The sequence below is a fragment of the Urocitellus parryii genome, chromosome 3 (assembly GCF_045843805.1).
Source record: "Urocitellus parryii isolate mUroPar1 chromosome 3, mUroPar1.hap1, whole genome shotgun sequence".
NCBI lineage: Eukaryota > Metazoa > Chordata > Mammalia > Rodentia > Sciuridae > Urocitellus > Urocitellus parryii.
The window spans coordinates 72050813-72073819 of NC_135533.1; the positions used below are offsets into that span (position 1 = coordinate 72050813).

Here is a 23007-nt window from a genome sequence, read left to right on the forward strand (position 1 = left end):
CATGGCAGAACTTTGCCTTATATACAAGGCAGATATTACTATTTGTCTGCCTTAAATACATGATTTCTCCTTCATTATTATCAGTAGAACCTCCAATTTGAATACCAAAGAGATCAACTAAAACTATCTTGCCAGGTATGGTGGCATATGTCTGTAATTTCTGCCACTTGGGAGGCTGAATCAAGAGAATCACAAGTTTGAGGCCAGCCTCCGCAACTTAGCAAGACCCTATCTCAAAAAAAAAAAAAACAACAATAAAAAAAATATAATATATATATGGGGCAGGAGAATGTAGCTTAGTGGTAAAGAACTCCTGTACACTATTAATAACTCCTAAGTACCAAATAAAACAACACAATGAAAAACTTGTCTTCTAATTTCCCTTGCAGCTAGGGATCATCATATGACACAGCTTTGGCCAATGAGATGAGATGTAGGTAGAAATCCTTGGGGAAGGTATTATTTCCTGAATCAAAAGGAAAAGACTGACTAGGAGAAAACTCCTTTATTCTATTCCCTATTGTGCTTCCCCTTTCTTGTTGGCATTTGTAATTATTTTTGTTGACCTGCTGTTTGGAGTCTTGTAATTAATTTCTGTAAACATAATACAAAATAGGCCATGTTGAATTGAAAACGACTATCACATGAATATGGCTAAATCTTTTTGATACTTGTATTTATCCAGAGCTAAACTAGATATTTACATAATAATTACATAATAATGTAATGACATGTATGTAACAATAGGTATAGAAAACAATTTGTACCCAGTTTGACTGTTTTCTGTATTGAAGACCGTTTTCTGTATTCAAGGCCTAGAAAACAGTTTGTAAATAATTCTGTAAACATTCATTTAATGTATACTATCTATAATTATGAATAACACTTCTTTAATGTGCCACAGGGAATATGCAGGGATGATGTAAACAGGTTTTTGTTTTGAGGAAGCCAACAATTTCATGAGATGACAGATGTGTTCACAAATCAATGTAAAACAAGTATGTATATGATGTACTCTGAATAGGCTGTCCAAGAAGAGTCTCTAAGTGGGAATGAAGGAATATTGAAAAAAAGGGGTTGCCTCAAACACAGGCAAAGCACAATTTTCAAGGCCTAGAAGCCAGACCAATTATTAGGCCTGGGTGATGGGATTTACAGAGTAGCTAAATTTTTGTCTTATGTATGTTGTTTCTAGATGAAGAGCCTGGGGTTAAGCAGGTATTGAGTCTATAGTTCCATGATCATTCATCCTAGAGACATCTCACTGCATCCATGGGGACCAAAGCTCCTGGATTTCAGATGTTCCTTGTACCAGATACAAGGGAATTGATGGAAGCTTTGTCCACCAACTGGCATCCTTGTCTGGTTTACATGCTGTGTGCAATTTACTAGCTCCTTCAGGATTAAACAAAGTAAAAGCAACCCTAAAATGGTGCCCTTTGAACACTATCTTGGAGTAGACTGTGTGGCCTGTGGGGATGTAATTAGTGCCATTAGAACACTAAAAAGCAAGTTAAAGAACTGTGAAGAACAGATTCTGTGTGAAGCCTTCATGAAGGTGGCAGCATTTGATCTAGATCTTCTGAGATGACAAGACTTAATATGAAAATCAGAGGAAGGGCATTGCAAGAACATGAAACAATATAAATGATGAAATCGAAGTGAGAGAGCAGAGCTGTGTATTGGAAAGGAAGAGCAGTCCATTTTAGCTGAATAAGATGTGTATGGGGAAACTGGAAAGGGAATAAGGGTCAGGCTAAGAGGATTGGCATTTAATATGTCAGTAAGGGGAACCTTGAAATATTGTAACAACTATTAAAGTGGGAGGATAAATAAAATAGGGGATATGTGAGTAAGTTTCACAGAATCATTGGGTATGAAACACGCACATGAAGTCTGGGAGCCCAGACATGAACTGAGGCCACATGTGATTAGTGAATAAGACACGAATTTGAAAGCTTTATTTTAAAACCAATTGTTTTGCAGGAACACTAAAGAGAGAGGAACCATGTATGAATTTTTCGGAATTTGAGCATATGGGAAGATAATAATATAGTAAAGACAGGAAGAGGGAAACACAGTATTGGACAGCCAGGTGAAAATGTCCTACAGGTGGTTAAAAAATAAGCGAATGGAGCGCAGGTGAGAGGTGGAGTAGAGAATGAGTCACCTACACTGAAGTGATTCAGAGTTTGGTCTGTCATAAACATAGTATAGGAACCTAATAACAGGCCCTAAATAAAGGGCAAATGTTTAACAAGGAAGACAGAGATCTTAGAAGCACCTCTAGAAAACAAAACAAACCCCACCGAGATTATTGATATTTATAGTTCATGTTTGTTTTACCAGCTGTTAAATTCTCGGAAGCTCTTATCCCAAACTGACCTTCTAACTGGCAGGAAGGACTGTCAAGGGCAAATTCTTATATGGAGATTTGACACCAAATTGCCAGGTATTTTAAGTCTAGAATATGACATATACCCGAAATGACACAACTAAAGTGGACAAAAGCATACTGGACTGGGGTGGGGGGGCGTATGTATGGGAGGAGACGTATTCCTGAACCACAGTTCAAATGTAGGTACTGATGATTGTTAAAATTAATCCAAACACTATCACAGAAAAGTTCTCAAAGAGACAGATGGTTGTGCTTGGGCAGAGATCCCTGCGAAGCAGGGGTAAGGTTAAAGAAAAGAACTAGAGTGGCCAAGAAAGAGTAGCACAAGTGATTGCGTAGCTCCCAGTCTGAAGGCGGCTCTCATTACCAAGCATACTTGCGGGATGGATCACCGGCATGACCACATTAGTTAATACCAACGCAGGCGTGCGCCAAGCACAGGCGGGGTCACACTCAGCGAAGCAAGAAAGCAGAAAAGCCCCTTGGGGGCAGCTGGGCGGAGCCGGAGGCCCCACCCCCGGGCCTACTACATTTCCCTAAATTCCGCGCGGCCGCGAAGACTCTCAGGGCGCGGAACTAAGACTTGCCGCATGGGATTGGGAGTCAGGTTACACGCGCCGCCCAAGTGGACGCTAGTGGGGAGATCTGAAGGGATTGGCTAGTGAGAGTTCGAGTCCCGCCCACATATGGTGACGACAGGCGGTCGTCTGGCTACTTAAGGCGTCGTGGTCTCGCCCGCCCCGCCTTAGCTCCCGCGCTAGAGAGAAACATGTATCGTTTCCGATCACAGCTCTTCACGGGGATTTCTGCTGCCGCCACCGCCCATTTTTACCCCCGCCGCTTCTCGCCTCTGTTGTTAGCCGAAGACTCGCCTCTCAGCCGCCCGCCTCACAGACGTACGAGTAGAAAGTGCAGCTCCATCGGCTGATCCTCGCTAAACTCCGAGTTTAGACGGCACCGGGCGTCCCACGATGCCGAAGAATAAGAAGCGGAACACTCCCCACCGCGGTGGCAGTGGCGGCGGCGGCTCAGGGGCAGCTGCAGCAACGGCAGGTAAGGGGTATCCCCGCCACGGCGTCCTGGTGCCGGCCGGGTTGGCGAGGCTCCCAGCTCGGGGCGAGTGGGAGTTGTAGTTCCGTCTTGCCTTAGGACGTTTGCGTCTCCCAGGCGCGTGGTGTGGCTGGCAAACTACCGTTCCCAGCATTCCCTGGGCGCCGTGCCTCGCGCGATTTGGTTCCGGCGTGCGAATCACACTTCGGGAACCGGCCGCTAGGGCAGGGAGGAAAGGGCCCTTGGGCTTGAGTGTGTGTCTGGATGAAGGTGCTCTGGAGTTGTGTGGGAAAGGAGCTGTCCCCAGAGACTACTGCTAGTTAGCCCTAGATGACCAAGAGCGGGATAGAGGTGGAGTTGCGCCCGTGCTGTCACCGGCCGCCTGTGAATCCCAGCTTCAACATGGAGTTCTTAGGAGTGCCAAACGTCTGGCGGGTTTGGACCCTCTCCTGCGTCACGCGGCCTGGACCTTACGCTATGCGGCCGGGATGACGCAGAGGCGATGACGCAGAGGCGCGCGAGTGGCTTCCATTCTGCTGCGTTCCAGCGCATCCTGCGTGTTTCACCTGGCGGGGCGGAGACGTCGGAGGATGCGGCCACCGCCCCACCTTTGGTTGGGACCTTACTCAGTACTGGCACCTGCAGAAGTCACGCGCCCCTGCCCCACTGCGGCTAGTCGAGGCGACCTCCTATTCCCCCAAGCAGAAACCGCGTTCACCTTTAGTGCTGCATTCTGTGGGTTCTCTGCAGTGAATCAGGTGGCAAGGAACTCAGTTTGCAGTTGGCGAAAAGTTTAGGGTTTGGGGGCCTTTACTGCAAAGTAGAAGCTTTTCCTAATGGGTAGGTGTTAACTGTATTTACTTATAATACGGTTAAGAAAAAATTCCCATCTGAAAGTCAGTCCTACAAGACACCACACTAATCTCAGTTAAAGTAGTCTAAAACTGAACACAGTCATCTCATTTAGTAATTGTTGAAATTATGGAGTTGAATATTGGGATGTCCTCGGAGATCATCCAGCTAATATTAGCCATTGGGTATTTGTTGACACAGTTGCCACTCTTTCTGATCCTCAGAATGATATGCCTTTGATTAAATAGTAAATATACCTTATCTTGTTACAGATTATTGGAAACCTTATGGCAGCCTGAACACTTTTGATCATGTATTATACACTTAATAATTGACATTGGAAATGGATGATTACAAATTCAATCCTTCTTTATGTTGCTATCCTGATTGAAAGCTCTCCATTTTGGTGAAATTTATTCTTCATCAAGTTGCTTTGGGCCAGCTGAGGATACCTCTTATCCTCTGTTTCAGTGTTCCTTATTTGAAATACACATTTCAATTCTGCCTAGAAGACCATAATTTTATTTTTTGTGTGTATTGATGAAATGGAAGTAATGAGAAGCAGCAAGCAAACTGAAGTTTGGAAATTAGTAATAGTGGTCTTTATGAATCACAAACATTCCCTTTTGAAGCTTCCTGGCATACCTCTTTCATTCCTTGTTCAGTACTTAACTGTAGAGGTGTCTGATGGCTGTAGGGGAATTGCCTTTAATATTTTGCCTCAAGGATGACTTGTGACCTGTCGGCCTTATCACAGCCCGCCTTTTTAGCAGAAAAGGTTCATTTAAACACTATTTTAGTATATAAAATACAAACATTTAAAACTCTTAATTTTTAGCACATACTGGCAAATAGAAAGTAATTCTTTGAATAGTCTATAAAATTACATGCTTCCCAAGTTTTTGGATGTTTACATTAGAATTTATTAACTCTGGTTTTCTCTTGTGAGTAGGACTGGGGGAGGGGTGGGTATGAGATTGGCTTTTTTTAACTTGATCTCATGGAATGTTTTGCCTATTTGATAAATATTAAGCAAGTAATAGTTGAGTAGAAGAGGTGGAAATTTCACAAACTTGAAAACCACTTATTAATTTTTAAAATAATATGTAGATGAATGAGATTTAAATGATGTCTCCACTATATAGCCAAATAGATGACCAACTTCTCTTTATCAGTTTAATGAACTTTCCATTGAGACTGGAAATTTCCAAAAAGCTAAGAAAATCTAATACAAGTATGCCCACTTATGGTGATTAAAAAAATATATATATATATAAAATTTTTCTTAGTTGTAGTTAGACACAATACCTTCATTCCATTCATTTATTTTTATGTGGTGCTGAGGATTGAACCCTGGGCCCCTCACGTGCTAGGCTAGCATTCTACTGCTGAGCCACATCCCAGGCCCAACTTGTAGTGATTTAAAGGGAGCAATTTTCAGAAAGGAAAAAAAATAATAATAAATCCTGTGGAAATAAGGACTTTATGTATCTAGAGTGCCACCTCATTAATAGGTGAGTTTGTGAGTTTGTCAAACTCACAAAGTTTGACCCAGATATCAGGCATTCATGCAGGGTTTTTCCCCTTGTTTTTTGTTTGTTTGTTTGTTTTTGTTTTCTTCTCCTAATCCCTCTTTCCCTTGACTTTGGGGAAAAAGGGGAAATGGAAACTGACTATATAGTCAAGAGAAGTTATTGAACTACTCTTAAAAATGGCTGAATATGAAAAATTAAAAATGTAAATTGATTAAAAATGTAAATTGAGTTGTAAAATTAATCAGGTGATGCTCAACTGTTGCCATGATTTCTAGTCATGAAGATAATGAAGATGGATCCAGAAATAGAGTACATTATCATAGATCTTTGTTTACTTCTATTTTAAGCACAGTGATTGTGAAATTTTAGGATCTTGGTTTCATTATTCTTTATGCTTTACTACTTTGGCAATAAGCAAGAAAATTGGAAGGCTACTTGCTATGTTAATTTAAAAATCTGCTAAGTTCTCTGTTTTGATTAAAAAGAAATAATGACATGCCCTATTTAAAAGAAAAATAACTCAGTTTAACTTACAGGATTTAAAAAATAAGGTAGTAAATAATATGAACTTTTTGAATGTAGGGTCTTTGTGATATTTGGTATAGTCTTTGATTTCCCAACTAAGAGAAATAGGGCTTAGGTAAATCAGGTGATTTGAAGGCACTCTTGGGGTAGAATTTGTAGCTCATTCTAGCGCATTCAGTGTTCAGTATAATTTATAACTGAGTAGCCTTTATTCCATCAAATATTTTTAATGGTGCATTGTTACCTATAACAATGGAATTTGTTTTTACTTATGCACACACAATATAATAATATAATTTGGCCAGTAGCTAGTTTTTTTTATTAATATGAAATTCCTAAGTTATCATGAATTTGTTCCATAAGTTGATGATATTGAAAGAAATATTCTAGTTTTTAAAAAAATTTTTTTTGTATTAATAGCATGGATATTTTTAAACTTGAGTATATTGGAACCTTAATTTAACAAGCTTTTATGACATATGAAATAGTAAAGTTTCTATTTGAAGCCTTTTCTCTCCCTCCTTTTAATTCAAATTATCTTTAAAACTACCATACCTTACCTCTAATTTAACATAAAATGTTAAAACTACCTTACCTTACCTCTAATTTAACATAAAATGTAGCCTAAATGTTTGCATATATAGCAACAAAATCATCTTTTTTCTTTTATCTAATAGGTGGCCAGCATCGAAATGTTCAACCTTTTAGTGATGAGGATGCATCAATTGAAACAATGAGCCATTGCAGTGGTTACAGTGATCCTTCCAGTTTTGCTGAAGATGGTATGAATTTTAAATATAATCTTCCAATTTGAGATAAAAAGTTGTTTTAGGTGAAGGAATTCTTATAGCTAAAGTATATTATACTTGTTCCTGTATCTGCTTTTTCCTTTCTTAAAATTACATTGATGGTTTATAATTATTCCTTAGGGCCAGAAGTCCTTGATGAGGAAGGAACTCAGGAAGACTTAGAGTACAAGTTAAAGGGATTAATTGACCTGACCCTGGATAAGAGGTAGGAAATACTAAAAACTCTCCATTCTGGGTGATTCTGATCAGCCACTTATAATTTGGGCAGTTCTGTGATATAGCAATGTTTTTCTGATGCTTTTTTGTTTACTTTGGAGGAATTAATGTTTTTTGTTCCTTTAGCCTATTAATGTGGGTAGAACTTGACGCTAGGATTTAGATCAATTTGAATTGGTCATTATTCTAGCATATATGTAACTGTATTTTGTTACAGTGGAAATAGATTTATTGAATTAAAGTTAATCTTCAATTAGAGATGATAATTAAACTTTGCTTTAAGCTGCCTGTCCACTGATTTTGGTATGGACATGAAAAATATCAAAGCTGTGTTGTTTTCTTTATAGTAGTTGTAGAACTTACTAAGGGATGGAATTGTGTAAAGCCCAGAAGATGCAAACATTGTAGTGTTAAAAATGTAAACTTACTATAATACTGGAGAAATCATACATTGAGACTGAAATATTATTCACTCAGAGTTCTGCCTATCAAACTAAAAAACAGAAAAATGTTCTAATATAAGCAGCTTAAAAATCTTTTATGTATTAAGGTAAGTTATATATGAAAATTACTGAAAAATGTTTAGGACTTGAAGATAATTTAGATTTAAACATTTGTCTAGTGGCAACATTCTCAACTAGATCTTTCTTGTTTTAAATAGTGTGAAGACAAGGCAGGCAGCTCTTGAAGGTATTAAAAATGTACTGGCTTCAAAAATGTTTTATGAATTTATTCTGGAAAGAAGAATGACTTTAACTGATAGCATTGAACGCTGTCTAAAAAAAGGTAATCACCCTTATTTTTGAGTAAGTGGCGCAGAATTAATGATGAATTTGCTGTCTTCTTTGCAATGACATTTGTTAATGACATTAGCAATTCTAGTTTAGTCTTTATGATAGTCAAGGAATATTGCATGCTTGTTATAACTGAGAATGAGATTTGTTAGAAACTTTTGTTTTTATTTATGTAACAAACATGGAAGGATTGGGTTGGATTGTCATCTTTGGTTCTATCCTAAGAGGTGATTGCTACTCTCTGGTTAGATATAGAAGTCTTGAAAGTGTGTATCAGACGTAAAGATGAAGTACTATTTCAAAAGACCTCCTACTTCATTTTCTAATTTGCACAAATATTATGTCATCTAGTTCATTTTCCCTTGCACTTATTTAGAATATCCATTGTACTTGTAGAAGATATCATTTTTTAAGATATCCCTTGGAATGTTTGCCTTCTAGAACTTTATAGTTCTAGAATTCTGGAATTTATATTGTTTCAGTGATAGAGCTTGTAAGGATAAAGAGAGACCTTAAAGATTCAGCTTATTATTACCAGACTTTTAGAAACCACAAAATTAGATAGATTATTATCTGCCAATTCACATATCTTGCCAAGCACATTATAAAGATAATTACCTTCTATCATTAATTTTTTAACAAAATACTATAGCACCAAAAATGTAGAAAGCACATATTTCTTTAAAGTGAATGAACTTTATGTTCTTATTTTTCTCATTTTGCTTCAGGATGGAAGCTTTGTCGTAAATGAAACCCTTGATTGATTTTACCCTCTCATTATACAGAATAAGGAAAGGCATTGGGAAAGCCAGACAGCTCTTAAGCCCATAAATTTTTAGTGGTATAGCTGATAGCAGAGCCAACTGTATTTGAGATAACACAGTAGCTTTTTTTTTTTTTTGCATGTATGGCCCTAAGGATTGAACTGAGCATGTGTGCCACAGCATCCAGTGTACGCAGTGACTTTTAAAAATATGCTTTGCATTAAAACTGTCTCGTAATGGTAGTTGGACTAGCTGAGTTTAAAAATTCCATTGAGGCCTACACATTATAGATTTTTGATTTGCAACGTAATAGATTTCTATTGCCTTACACCCTTTTGTGCATATGGTTCTCAAAAAAAATCGTTTATATGTGAATGTGGTTTCTATTTTTAATCCCTTATTCATTCAAAAAAAATTTTGAAGGGAAATCTGAAGGATTACCTCTTGGGCTGTGTATATATGAAATGCTTGGAGATTAATTCAAGGATTGCTTGAACAAGGTTCATTATGAATATCTTATGGAGTTAGAAGGCAGAAATTGACATGAAACATGTTATTTTGTTGAACCAATGTAGTACTCCCTTAAGGGCGTTACTTATCTTCATTTTACAGATGAGGAAAATCATCTATAACTAAGTGAAGATCATTTGAATAGTTAGTGGCTGGTCTAGGATTTGAGTGAGGTCTGTTTCTTAAGATTCACCACTGTGGCCTCACTGAGTTTATACCTTATGTCAAAGCCTGAAGTGTAGGAAGGGTTTCATAAATGGTAGATGCCATTTTGTATTTGAAAAAATTTGGGAATTACTATCTTAATAAGTTAGTCTGTTGAAAATAATTAGTTATGGTTGTATTTTGGCTTCTTTTGTAGGGAAGAACGACGAGCAGCGGGCAGCTGCAGCGCTTGCTTCTGTTCTTTGTATTCAGTTAGGCCCTGGAATTGAAAGTGAAGAGATTTTAAAAACTCTTGGACCAGTCCTAAAGAAAATAATTTGTGATGGGACAGCTAGTATCCAGGCTAGGCAAGCTGTAAGTATAAGATTTTTAATAAGTTTACAGATCTATCTAGGCTTGATGCCCAGACATAAACAGTAGATTTTTGTTAATGTTTTATTCTCATTTGTCCATTTTAGTGAACACAAACTCGGTATGATAGTTGTTTTCTTTAACTTTCTGACACTTTGAAGAGCATTCGATATAAAACAAATTCCTACATCTTTGAAATTGAAGATCATAATACAGATAAATATTATATTGAGTTATTTAGGGTTACTATAGAATAATTTTGATTGGCACTTAAAGAAATGATCTGGACTCTTTAATTGAGTAGTTATTTTTTATTACTAACAATGTTATTTTTTTTCTTTCTGATTGCTATGTCCTAAGTAAGTTCTTTTGAAAAAGATGAATATGGGTAGGCATAGCAATCTCTGAAACTCTGGCCTGTGAAATATTTATCTGTTTTGAAGTTTGAGAAAGCTTTGATTTTCTAATTGTTTGGCTACTTTCTTGGGGAGGGTGGAAACGGGGATTGAACTCAGGGGCACTAGACCACTGAGTCACATCTCCAGCCCAATTTTTGTAATTTGAAGACAGGGTCTCATTGAGTTGCTTAGTGTGCTTTACTTTTGCTGAGGTTAGCTTTGAATTTGTGATCCTCCTATCTCAGCCTCCTGAGCCACTGGAATTATAGACATGTGCCAGCACGCCCAGCTTAATTGTTTGATACTTTTTAATAATTTGGAAATTATTTAAGTTTTATGAGATTTCTACTCCTGAGTGCTTATTTCTTGGAAGTAGCTTCGTTCTACAAGTTTTCATATTGGTGTCTTTATAAAAACCAATGAAGGCCTGGGGTTGTCGCTCAGAGGCAGAGCACTTGCTTGGCAAGTATGAGGCACTGGGTTCGAGCCTTAGCACTACATAAAAATAAACAAATAAATGGCATCTGTCCATCTACAACTACCAAAAAAAAAAAACAAACAAACAATGAATCTAGGTGGTTTTAAAAATGTAAAAAACCAGTAACAGTCTTAATACAAAAGGTCCTTAATAGAATGGGCTTGTTTATTGCAAATGTCCAAGTTTCAGCTCCATCTTTAAGTTAAAGTTAAAGGTTGAAATGATCTGCTAGACACCTATACTGCATACAATAAGGAAACAATGGGAATAGTTAGTTCACCCCTTCAAACGCTTCACTCGCATAAGTTAAATCATAGACTGTGGGGCTAGAGTGGATTTAGAAATTAGGGCCTGGGGTTGTGGCTCAGTGGTAGAGTGCTTGCTTAGCATGTGTGAGGCACTGGGTTTGATTCTCAGTACCGCATATAAATAAATGAATAAAATAAAGGTTCATCAACATCTAAAATTTTTTTTTAATGAATACATTCATCACCCTTCAATTTTATGAATTAATAAAAGAACCAAGAGAAACAATCACTTTCCTAAAGTTGTATGGAGTTTGGTAGCGGAGCATGAACTAAAGTGCACTTCCTTTGACTCTTGGTCTAATTCTTTTCTTCTCCCCTGCTTCGTGCATATACTGTCCTTAGGATGTCGTAGAGTCAGGTAGTTGAGAAAATTTTCATACTGAATTACAAAAGTGCATGTAGAATTAATAAGAAAGCTAAGCATTGATCTCTATATGTTTTTTTTTTTAATTTCAGTGTGCAACTTCCTTTGGTGTTTGCAGTTTTATTGCCACAGATGATATTACTGTAAGTAGAAAACTTTTGACTTCAGTTACATATGATTATTTCTAATTTATGATGGTTACTTTATGTCATATTCTTATTCAATAGGAGCTGTATTCAACTCTGGAATGTTTGGAAAATATCTTCACCAAGTCCTATCTCAAGGAGAAAGACAGTAATGTTATTTGCAGCACCCCAAACACAGTGCTTCATATCAGCTCACTTCTCGCATGGACATTATTACTGACTATATGCCCAATCAGTGAAGTAAAGAAAAAGCTGGAGATGTATGTGTTTTTAGTTTCATATTTTGTAAAAACATTTAGTCGACATAACTGTCGCATTCACATTGTAATGACTAACTATTTTTTAGGCATTTCCATAAACTTCCAAGCCTCCTTTCTTGTGATGATGTAAACATGAGAATAGCTGCTGGCGAATCTTTGGCACTTCTTTTTGAATTGGCCAGAGGAATGGAGAGTGTAAGTACATAATTGGCAGAGGAAAAAGCTTGTGCCACAAGGATTGTTATTCCAACATTACCATCACAATTAAGAACTGGATGATAAATTTACAGGATTGCTTAGTGAGAACCTTGTGATTGTGCTGCTTCTTAGCACTGATGATACTTCTGAGAGCATAAACCAATAGGAGTTTGGTAGAGCAATATTTGAGTATAGTTCATTATACTTTTTTACTATGTTGAATTGAAGTATAGGGGGATGATGTATTCACTGAGAAAGTTGTGTAATTTTAATGGAGATGTTTGGATTTCTCCAATACCTAACATATTAAGGTAACTTAATCATGTGATGCTTTATAATAAATATCAAATGAGTGAAGTATTAGGTTAACAGAGGTTTGGGATGAGATGACTTAAATCATTGTCATTTAACATCGCCTTTTTAGAGTGGTACATGTGCCTTCCCTATCCATTTTCTACTCATGGATGTTAGTTTCCATGGCTTGGCTCTCAGAGGTAACTGAGTTTGTTTTAGTTTGATAAGCTATCCCAGTTTGCTTGGAACCTTTTTGGGTTTAGCATTGAAAGTCCTGTGTTCCAGGAAACCCATTATCTCAGGCAAATTGGACTCTAGTTTGTAATTTCTAGTCTAAGGATTGCTGAAGAAAGGAATGCATCAGATCTTAACTACAGGAAGGGGAATTTTTTCTTAGATACATGGTTCAGATAACGTGCTGTTGTATGCCAGCTGGGTGCAGTGGCCAGGAGACTGAAGCAGGAGGATCACAGGTTTGAGGTCAGCCTTGGCAAGACCATGTCTTAAAAGTAATAAAAAAGAAACTGGGGATGATTCATGTCCCTGAGTTCAATCCCTAGTACCACATTAAAAAATAAATAAATAACAAAGTAAGGTAGAGGACCAGCTTTTACTGCCTGTACGTCAAGTCCATAGATTTTTTTTTTTTGTCCTTCTCATAAGGATAGTAAACATAAGGATCCAGTAAGGAAATGCATATATTTATGGGAAATTGGTAACTAAATAGAAGATACTATTTCTAACCTTCAGTTACTTTCACTAGATGCTTTTTTTAAATCTGAGGAGTAAATCGGTCATTTTCAAACTGAATTCTTTTTCCTGCTATTCTGTAATAGTGCATATTTCAAATACAATTGATACATTGTTCTGGATTGTATGCCATGTTTATTTAGTCCTTTGCATTCCATTCTAGGCCTGTATGTTAAAAATGTCTACTCATAATTTTTCTGTTGTCCCACTTTTCTTTTAAGGGTAGGAGATAGGAAGGAGAAGTAAGTTAATTAATGTTAATGATTCTCCTTATGTAAAAACTTGGCCTCAAATTTAGTCATCAATTTTATTGAGCTAGTTAATGGTTTCTTAACCTCGAAGCACAGACACCCAGATGTCCCAATTTTTAATCTTACATTCCTTTGCTGGCTAGAAATGTTTATTTTTTTATGTTCACCTTTTAAATGCATCTTAAAAGGAAAGTTGTAATGCAATTTAAATTATACATGTTCAATTTGTTTAAATTTGTGTAAATGTATACCACTGTATATCTTAATCTTTGACTTTATAAATCATAGATAGCTAGGAGAACTCATCCAAATGTGTTTATATGACTTAAATCCTTGTCCAAGGGCAAAAATGAGCTGTTATAAACAGAACCAAGTCTGCCATTATTTTTAAGTATGTAAGCTTTTTATATATGTAGAGGTAGTAGTTACAGGATGATTGAAAATGAATTAATCCAAGGGAATGTAACTCTGTGGTAAAGAGCTTGTCCTTATTCTACTTAACTTTTGAAATCATTTAATTTTGCTATGCCGTTATTTAGGTAACAAATAATAATCTTCAGCCACCTACTTTGTTGTATTTATATTATGTTAGATTGAATAGGCTATATCTTATAACATTGAAAGCCATTAGGGATTAATGTATGTTTATGTACTGTTTTATATACTTTTAATATTTTATTTAATCTTTATTAAATACCTATGAAATGTGGATAGCATTAATTCCTTGCATTTTACGTAAGAGGAACCTGAGGCACAGATGGCTAGTATGAATATGCCCAAGGTTGTAAATGGTGCATGCTTATGATTCAAACTTAATGCAAAATACATGCTTTACATATGATTAAACTGCCTCACCCAGGTGCTTCACAGGTTTTTAGAAAAATACAAGTTCCATGTACGTTCCTCTCAATGTAGAATTCTGATATAATAGTTAATGCTTCAGAATTTATTGACAATTTATTTTTATTATCTTATTTAATCCGTAACCAATGTGTGGGAGTGTGGATATTCTCTTTTGACAGATAGATGATAAAACAGATTTATAATTCTTAAAACTTAGTGTAGTGGGTAGTATATTTGAAATTCTAGTCCAGGACTTTTGACCTTGCTATGTAATAATTACTGTGTGAGTTACATATATGTATACATATATAATCACATGTATATGTATACACACACACACAGAAAGGAAGGGAAAATGTAACATTACCTACATATATACATACATACACAGATTTCCAAGCACTTTATGAAGACTTTTTTTTTTCCTAATATTGTATACATTTCTTTTCCATCTTTTAGTATTTTATTGAACTCAGTGATTCATCATCTAAAAAAGGTTTTTGTTGTTTGGTGTGTGTGTTCGATACTTTTGTGTTTGGGGCTGTCTTGTGCATTGTAAGATGTTTAGCAATGTCCCTGGCCTCTGTACTCTAGATGCCAGTAGCACTCTTCTCCCCCAGTTGTGACAATTAAAAATGTCTCCAAACAGCCAAATGTCCTTTGGGAGTCAAAAGCATATCTAGTTGAGAATCACTGGCAGTGGTTCTTAGTTCTTAGAATTAATTAAGGTGATGTATAGAATTTGCTTAGATTTTTATTCATCTTTATAGATTTTTCAAATCTTTCATACTTCTGCTCACTAAGTAGTTGAGACTAGCCTCCAACTTGTGATCCTCCTGCCTCAACATTCTCAGTTGCTGGGATTAGAGGTGTGTGCACTGGGATTGTGTGTCTTAGTTTTTAATTGCAGTTGTAAAATGGAGTTGGGAGGGCAGAGGATACAACTCAGAGTAGAGGGCTTGCCTAGTATGTGTGAGCCCTTGAGTTTGATCCTTTGTACACCCCCACCCACATAAATGGAGTTAGGGAATCGAGAAAAAAGGACCAAATAAAGAGACTTCTTAGAATGTATTAGCAGGTTTACCAGGAAATTCTTAATCAGTTTTAGGTAGTAGCAAATAATGTACTTAGTAATTTCCCCTGACTGAGATTAAAGTGTCTTCTTGCCTTAAATAATTTAATCACTTAAATTGTGTACCTAATATGAATGCTTCATTGCTTAGAAATTAAGAAGTTTAAAAAGCATTACCATTGGGCCAGGATTGTGGCTCAAGCGGTAGAGCGCTTACCTAGCATGCGTGAGTACTGGGTTTGTTCCCTGGTACCACATAAAAGTAAACAAATAAAATAAAGGTATTGTGTCCATCTATAAAAAGATATCGGGGGCAGGGAAGCATTACCAGTACCAATAGCTTGTACCTTTGGAATAAGAATAATTGTATTTCCCTGAAATGAGTGATTTGGGGTTGGGTAGCCAAAGAGTAGAAGCTCTACTAGTGTAAAAGTGTATCACTGAACATTTTAAAATCTCAGTAATGTCTTGTATTAGTGGTAGCACAATTAGTGTTTGTTGAATGCATCTGGATACATTTGGAAGGGGGACCATTAACTCTTTTGTGGTAATTAGCATTTCTGTAATTAGCATTTTTGGATTAAAATTTTGCATGATAATATGAATGTGTCTGGGCACCAAAATCTTTAAACCCCTTACATTTTTGTGTTCCGTATAACTAGATGTTTTTCAAAGGTAGGCTATTTTTTGTTAACTCTAGAAGAAACTTTGTAAAAATTAAAAAACAAAAACAAGTAAAATGAAATTGCTTTGCTTTTTCAGGACTTTTTTTATGAAGACATGGAGTCTTTGACACAGATGCTTAGAGCTTTGGCTACAGATGGAAATAAACACCGGGCCAAAGTGGACAAGAGAAAGCAGCGGTCTGTTTTCAGAGATGTCCTGAGGGCAGTAGAGGTAGGCCTCTTAAATGCTTTGTAATAGGTATTTACTTTAAAATTAAATTGTTTCAGGCTAAACTCTACAATTGAATCATTTTGTTGATTTAATTTGTTATTCATTCAAAAATTTTTGCATTTAAGACCATGAAGGTTTTTAATAAGTAGGTGAAGAATTTTTTTTTTCCTCTTATAGAGGCAAATTTAATGCTGCTGTATAAAGGTATTTTATTTTTAGATTTTAAAAAAAAATAGGGCTGGAGGTATAGCTCAGTGGTTAGAGCACTTGCCTAGGATATGGAAGACCCGGGGTTTATCTCCTAGGACCACCAAAATTGAAAGCAAAGACCTTTTGATCTCTGTAGCAAGGGTAGGTACTAAAACCTAAAATAACAAAACCCAGCATCTTACCAAGACCACTTAAAATTATATGATGCTTAATTTCTTCTGTAGTCCTAATTTGCTTCAATGTATGTTGCCAATAATTAGATGTAGAAACTTGTAGGGATTAGAGTGCATGATTAAAACAAGCTGTAGGATAAGGGCAGTCTCACTATAGAGAACAAAAGTCTGATAATATTTTTGATTGGCCAGATAAGAAATGTTTCTAGTGTTTATAGAGTAGATTTCTCAGATTATTGTTATATGGTAGGGCAGGTTTTTTTGGAGAATAAATGTATAATCAAAGAGTCATTTAACCTGATGAGCATATGAAAATTTAGAGTGAGAATTTAAACTAGAGATGCTCAGGCTGCACCCTAGATCCAGTTTTGATGTGTTACTGTGATTCTCATATGTATCCTACTTTCTTCGTTTTGATCTACCTTTTATAAAGTATAACCTAAGATATAAATTAGATCCTCTGGGATCTAAATACTTCTGCTATGGTGACTGTAACTGCTTCCTAGTAAGTTATATTTACTCTGGATTTTATAATCTAAAGACAAAAATAAAATCCTCTAAATAGAGCAGACATCAGTGCTAAGAATTGAAATTGATTTTATTATAGTGTGGCAGTGGCCCTAAATTACACAAATCATTTTAGAAATAACTATAAACTACTTCTATATTTAGATTTTTTTGGGTGTGTGATACTGTAACCTTCAAAGATAAGATGAAGATGTGTCCTAGATTTTCTGGATTTCATATTTTCTGTCTTGATACATTCACTCTAAGTAATCAATTGTAAGGGATTGACAGCCAGGCATCTTATTGATCAGCTTAGGCCACTATAGCACTCAGCACCTGTTATTCTGAAATCTCAGTTTACACACTAGCATTGTCAAGTCTCTTGTCTCTACTCCTCAGCCCTGCTAAAATTTGAAGCCATTCTTATCCTCTAGTCTGTCTACCCTTCTAGGCCTTACCTAACCTTTCTTCTTCATCTAAGAATATGAGCCCCTTTGTTCTTCCATTGAGCTTCCTGTTATTCTAGCTTCTGCTTCAAGTGTAGCTATCATTCAGTGTACCTTCAATCTACCTGTCAAACCTCCTTGCTAGGTGTTACGTCCCCATCCTGCTTCCTTGATGGATCTTTCAAATAAAGGCTGCTGAACCTGCCATAGAGGAGAATTAAGCATCTTGCAATAGTGGCCGCCACACCATTTCTTTTTATCCAAAACCTTTCTTGAAACTCGTGTATTCCTTAAATCTGTAAGCATATTAGGTTTTATTATTTTAGTTTCATTATTAGTTTCACTCTTAAGCAATACAGCTATCTCCTTTTTAGGGAAAAGGGAATTAAGAACAATAAGTAGCAAAGCCAAAATTTAAACACGCTGTGCTTTGCTTTTTCAGCAGGGCCAAATGTCAAGTGAAAGAGTGAATGTTTCAAATAGATCTGTCAATTGGCCATTGGTGACCTTTTTATAAGTACACCTTTAGTACAGTGGAAGAAAAGCCAGATTGAAGTGAACTGGAAGTGAATGGAGAGCTGGGTACAGTAGTGCATGTCTGTAATCGCAGTAATTTGGGAGGCTGAGGTGAGAGGATTGCAAGTTTGAGGCCAGCCTCAGCAAGTTAACAAGGCCCTGTCTTAAAATTTAAAAAAATAATTAAATGAAAAGGACTGGGGTGTAGTGGCTCAGTGGTAAAGCACTCCTGGGTTTAATCCCCGTTCTGGGGATTTAAAAAAAAAAAAAGTAAATGGGGAGTGGATAAATGGAGGCAATATATCTATCCCAGCTGTTCTTTTAAAATGCATAAGCAGTAGAAAAAGGAAGGGAGTTGATAGCTATAATGCTGGAATGTAGAGTTTGTTATAGAGAAAATTTGAAAATATAAGAGAAAGACTGGTATTCACCTTGAATTAAGGAGCAAAGGTGTGTGGGGTCTGATACATTTAGGATGGAGAGAGGACTAGATAAGGATGCAGCTGAATTTATAGAGGTTTGGGTGGATGGGAAATAAGAATTCTTCCCTGGTGTCTCAGTGTTTTCTGAAACAGAAGTTGAAATAGAATGTGACTTTTTTTTTTTTTTTTTTTTTAGTCATTGCTAAACCAGAGTCTTATGTGCCTTACAGACATGTTTTCTCTTGTCCCTCTAGTAATTCTCACCATGGTATAGGTATAGGTAGCCTCTTTTTGTGGGCAAAGGAGCAGACTCGAGGAGGTTAAATCAGAAATTGCAAGGCAGTGAATGGTATGTCCATGTGTAGTAGTCACATTATTTTCTACTACATTGTATTCTGTGTCTACTGAGAAAGAAGGGGGGGGCCTGGGTAGCTGTAGGGTGGGCAGTTGATCTCAAGTTTCATCACCTTCTTTTTCCTTTCCCTGTGATAGTCAGATGATCTATTTCTGGTTATTCTTATTCTTAAATATTCACAGTTCTTTAAAAAATTAAGTAGCCAGTTTTCTTCTACCAAGTTCTGTTGCCCTTCTGGGTGACATTATCCATCGGGAAAGCCCTATCTTATATTTGTTCCATTGACTTTGTTTCGTTTTCTCTTGGTCCATATCATCATGGCTCTTAGAAATGGTCTCCTGGCAAAATAGTTCCATTTCTGAAATCTTAACCTCACTCAGGTGCTACCTTTGGTTTTCTTAATAAACTTAGTTTGGGACCTATTGGAGCCTCCTGGTTGTTGGATCTTCTTTTGCTTGGTCTTTCCACCCTAATCTTTACTTCTTTCCCTAGATCCCTTCTGCTTATCAGTTCACCACTTGCCTTGTGCCATTTTTGTCTTTCAGATTACTCAACAGCCTTCTTCCCTTCTCTTGGACCCATTACAAACATTTGATCTCTTTTCTAGTTTCTTTTTTTTTTTTTTTTTTTTTTTTTCAGTACCAGGAATTGAACCCAAGGGCACTTAACCACTTAGCCACATCCCCATCCCTTTTTTATATTTTATTTAGAGACATGGTCTTACTGAGTTGTCTAGGGCTTTTTTCGTAGTTTATTGAGTGCTTTCAAAATTATTTTAAGTGTTCTCCACAGTACAGTTTTGTCATTAATATTTATTCTAACTCAGTTGTCTATCTTTAAATCTACATAGTTAAGACAAATTCTGTACCCTAACCCAGGATAGTAATTCTTAGTCTGTTCACATCTCAAATATGGAAGTATCAGTTTAAAATATTGCTCAAGTATCTCAGCTTGTCTGTTTAGAAATTGTGTTTATATAATATGTCTTTGGGCCATTTTTAGTGCTGGTGATGATTTGCCTCTTCTTTTGGCTAGGAACGGGATTTTCCAACAGAAACTGTTAAATTTGGTCCTGAACGCATGTATATTGATAGCTGGGTCAAGAAACACACCTATGACACCTTTAAGGAGGTTCTTGGATCAGGAATGCAATACCACTTGCAGGTGAGTGATACCATTCTACATATTTACTTATAAATTAGGGAGCTGCTTTGAATGTAGATCACTTTGAAGTTAATTGAGTATCCAGAAAGCTTTCACGTGTTAGAAAAAAGTAAATTTACTTTTGAAAGTAAAATGGAATACATCTTAAATAATTTTTGTATAAGTCGGGAATGTTATTGATAACTTTTTATGAAAGCAAATAGCTTCACTTAGATCTCTTGGATTCAAGGCATGGAAAATAATTTACCTTTTTATTGAGAAACAGAAAAAAAGTATAGGTCCCACATAACTTCTATTAATCAGATTTGTTTAGTAGTGAGAGTTGTGATATTTAATATTGAGCCTTATCTCTTTTTCTTATACAAGTCAAATGAATTCCTTCGCAATGTATTTGAACTTGGACCCCCAGTGCTGCTTGATGCTGCAACACTTAAAACAATGAAGATTTCTCGTTTTGAAAGGGTATGTTTTGTTTTTATTTTTAATAGAATTAAAATACACCAAAGAAAACAATCTAAAGATTTGATTCTGCCTGATGACAGGAGAACTGTGTCTACTGCTAAATGGAAATTTTAGTTTTTCATAATGTTGCACACACAATAACTGTACTAAAAGTGTGGAAGCTTTATTGCATTTAGAGTGTAGGGGGTTTTAATAAATTTTTTTTACCCATAATCCTACTACCATAACATAGAAATGAGTATTTACACATATTTCCTTTGTATAAGGTAATAGCTTACTTGGTACTAGATTGATTTTACAAGTGAGGAAAACTGCTTGGGAGTTTGTACCATCAAATAGTGTGCAATTCAGTCAAATTTAAATATTTCCATGACCTCAAAAGAAAACCTTTCACCTGTAGGTAGCCAGCCATTCTATATCTGGCTTTTCCCTTAGACACTGGCAAGCTCTAATCTGTCCTGTCTCTGCAATTACCTGTTCTGGATTTTTCATATTCATGGAAGGATACAATGTGATCTTTTGTGTCTGGCTGTTTTCACTTGACATAATGTTGTCAAAGTTCATCCATATTGTGGCATGTATCAGAATTTTATGCCTGGCGAGGTGGTGGCACACCTATCTCAATAGCTTGGGAGGCAGGAGGATCATCAGTTCAAAGCCAGCCTCAGCAATTTAGTGAGGCCCTAAGAAACTCAGCAAGACCCTGCCTCTAAATGAAATGTAAAAAAGTCTTGGGGATGTGGCTCAGTAGTTAAGCACCCCTGGGTTTAATGCTGGTACCAAAAAAAAAAAAGAATTTCACTCCCTTTTTTTGGTTGAATAATATTCTATTATGGATATGCCTTGGTTTGCTTTTCCATTTATCAGTTTATTTAGGCTTTTAACCCCTTTCAGCCTTTGTGAATAGAGCTGTTATAAATATTCACATAGAGTAGTGAATGAAGGCATGCACCACACAGATTTGACAGCTTTGGGTTTTATAATTTTAAAAATTTGTTAATTTAATAGGTATTAAAATGACACTTTCTTTCTTTGTTAGTTGACAAGTGGGTAGTAGGACTTCTTCACATTAGACATGATTCATCTTTTTCTTGATCAGACTAATTGATGCCATTGTTTACTTTTTGATTGGAATTTACTTGGTAGTTTACAAAGTGGGTTAATAATTTTCTAAATATGGAGTAGCCATGAATTGTTAATTTTCTCATTTACTCTTCTTGTTTGTAAACATTTAAAATATTAATAGGGTCAGATTAGTTCATTTCTTTCCTTTATGATTTGCCCTTTCCCCCCCATCTTTAAGAATATTTTGTTAAGTTTTATTGACTCACATGTATTTTCCTGTTCTTCATTTCAGCATTTATATAATTCTGCAGCTTTCAAAGCTCGAACAAAAGCACGAAGCAAATGTCGAGATAAGAGAACAGATGTTGGAGAATTCTTCTAGATTTCTAGCACTTGCCAAATATTTTCTAATTTTTTTTTTTTAATTTTTAGCTATTTCTAATGTACATGAACTATCTATTGGGTCAACTTAGATAATTTTTATAGTAAGGGTGGGTTATATTCCTCATAATTTAATGTATAGTATTGTAAATGATGATTTCTGATTATTTGAATATTCTGTAAATATCATCAGTAAACATGAATAAAGTGTTCGTAATGTTTGGTCACATTCTATTCATGAAAAGAACAAAAGGATGGTATTTCACTTGATTTCAAGATGCAGAAAGTTAGACAAGGTTTAATGTCTTATACTGTTGTCAAAAATACTGACTGATTATAATGGTGTGTACCTACAAGTTCTTAACTTAATCTCTTAAATATAAGTTTCTGATACAATTTTTGGGAGCTAGTTCCCCTGGAAAAGCTGCTGTGGTTTGAATTTTAAATGAATTGTAGCTTTTTAATTTTCATTTTGTCACTGGGTTCAACTAAAGGTATTATACCATGAGACTTTACAAATGCTGCACTTATAGGCCATTCATTTCAGCTGTTTAGGATTCATGGTGTATTAATTAGCCTATATCAGAAATAACCTCTGAGTGCAGTAACACTGTTTTGCTGTATGAAACCTTGTTCTTTTTACTTTGAAATAAATAAAGATGTTTGCACACTGAAAGCGCTTCTTTTTTACTAACAGAAACATTACTTACAGCTTTGAGGCAAAGTTCAAGTTACTCAAGCCAGGTAAGAAGGGAGTGAGACAAAGTTTTATTTCTGTATTTGAAAATATTACTATGAAAAAAACCTGCAGCATTGTATAATTGGGATTAAAACTACTGAGAATATTATTACTAGGTTGTCGTTATGATGAGATGTTTTATGAAAAGTTGAACACTATTGACAATGCATTAAAATTGTTAAAATCATATGGCTTAAGCAACACATGCAGTTTGGAATCCATATACCCATTCCTTTGATTTTTTTGCTGTAGAAACAGTGAGGGATGGGAATTGTGTACTTTGTAGAAAGAAATGTCAAAATCACTTCAGATTTTTTTTCCAAAAGAGTTTTTTTCATT

General features: G+C 36.0%; 2 protein-coding genes across 2 annotated transcripts; both read left to right on the top strand.

Annotated features, from left to right (window-relative positions):
* Positions 1–3134: 3134 nt before the first annotated feature.
* LOC144253983 (uncharacterized) lies at positions 3135–3326 on the top strand. The gene has a single exon (XM_077796727.1). The coding sequence runs from the start codon at positions 3168–3170 to the stop codon at positions 3324–3326; it is 159 nt and encodes a 52-aa protein (XP_077652853.1). The 5' UTR covers positions 3135–3167.
* A 43-nt stretch (positions 3327–3369) lies between these two features.
* Positions 3370–21953, top strand: Ifrd1 (interferon related developmental regulator 1). The gene is made up of 12 exons (XM_026408732.2): positions 3370–3451; positions 7038–7142; positions 7290–7374; positions 8047–8171; positions 9815–9972; positions 11610–11660; positions 11745–11923; positions 12010–12118; positions 16094–16228; positions 19893–20021; positions 20388–20483; positions 21841–21953. The coding sequence occupies exons 1-12, from the start codon at positions 3370–3372 to the stop codon at positions 21928–21930; spliced, it is 1344 nt and encodes a 447-aa protein (XP_026264517.1). The 3' UTR covers positions 21931–21953.
* Positions 21954–23007: the final 1054 nt, after the last annotated feature.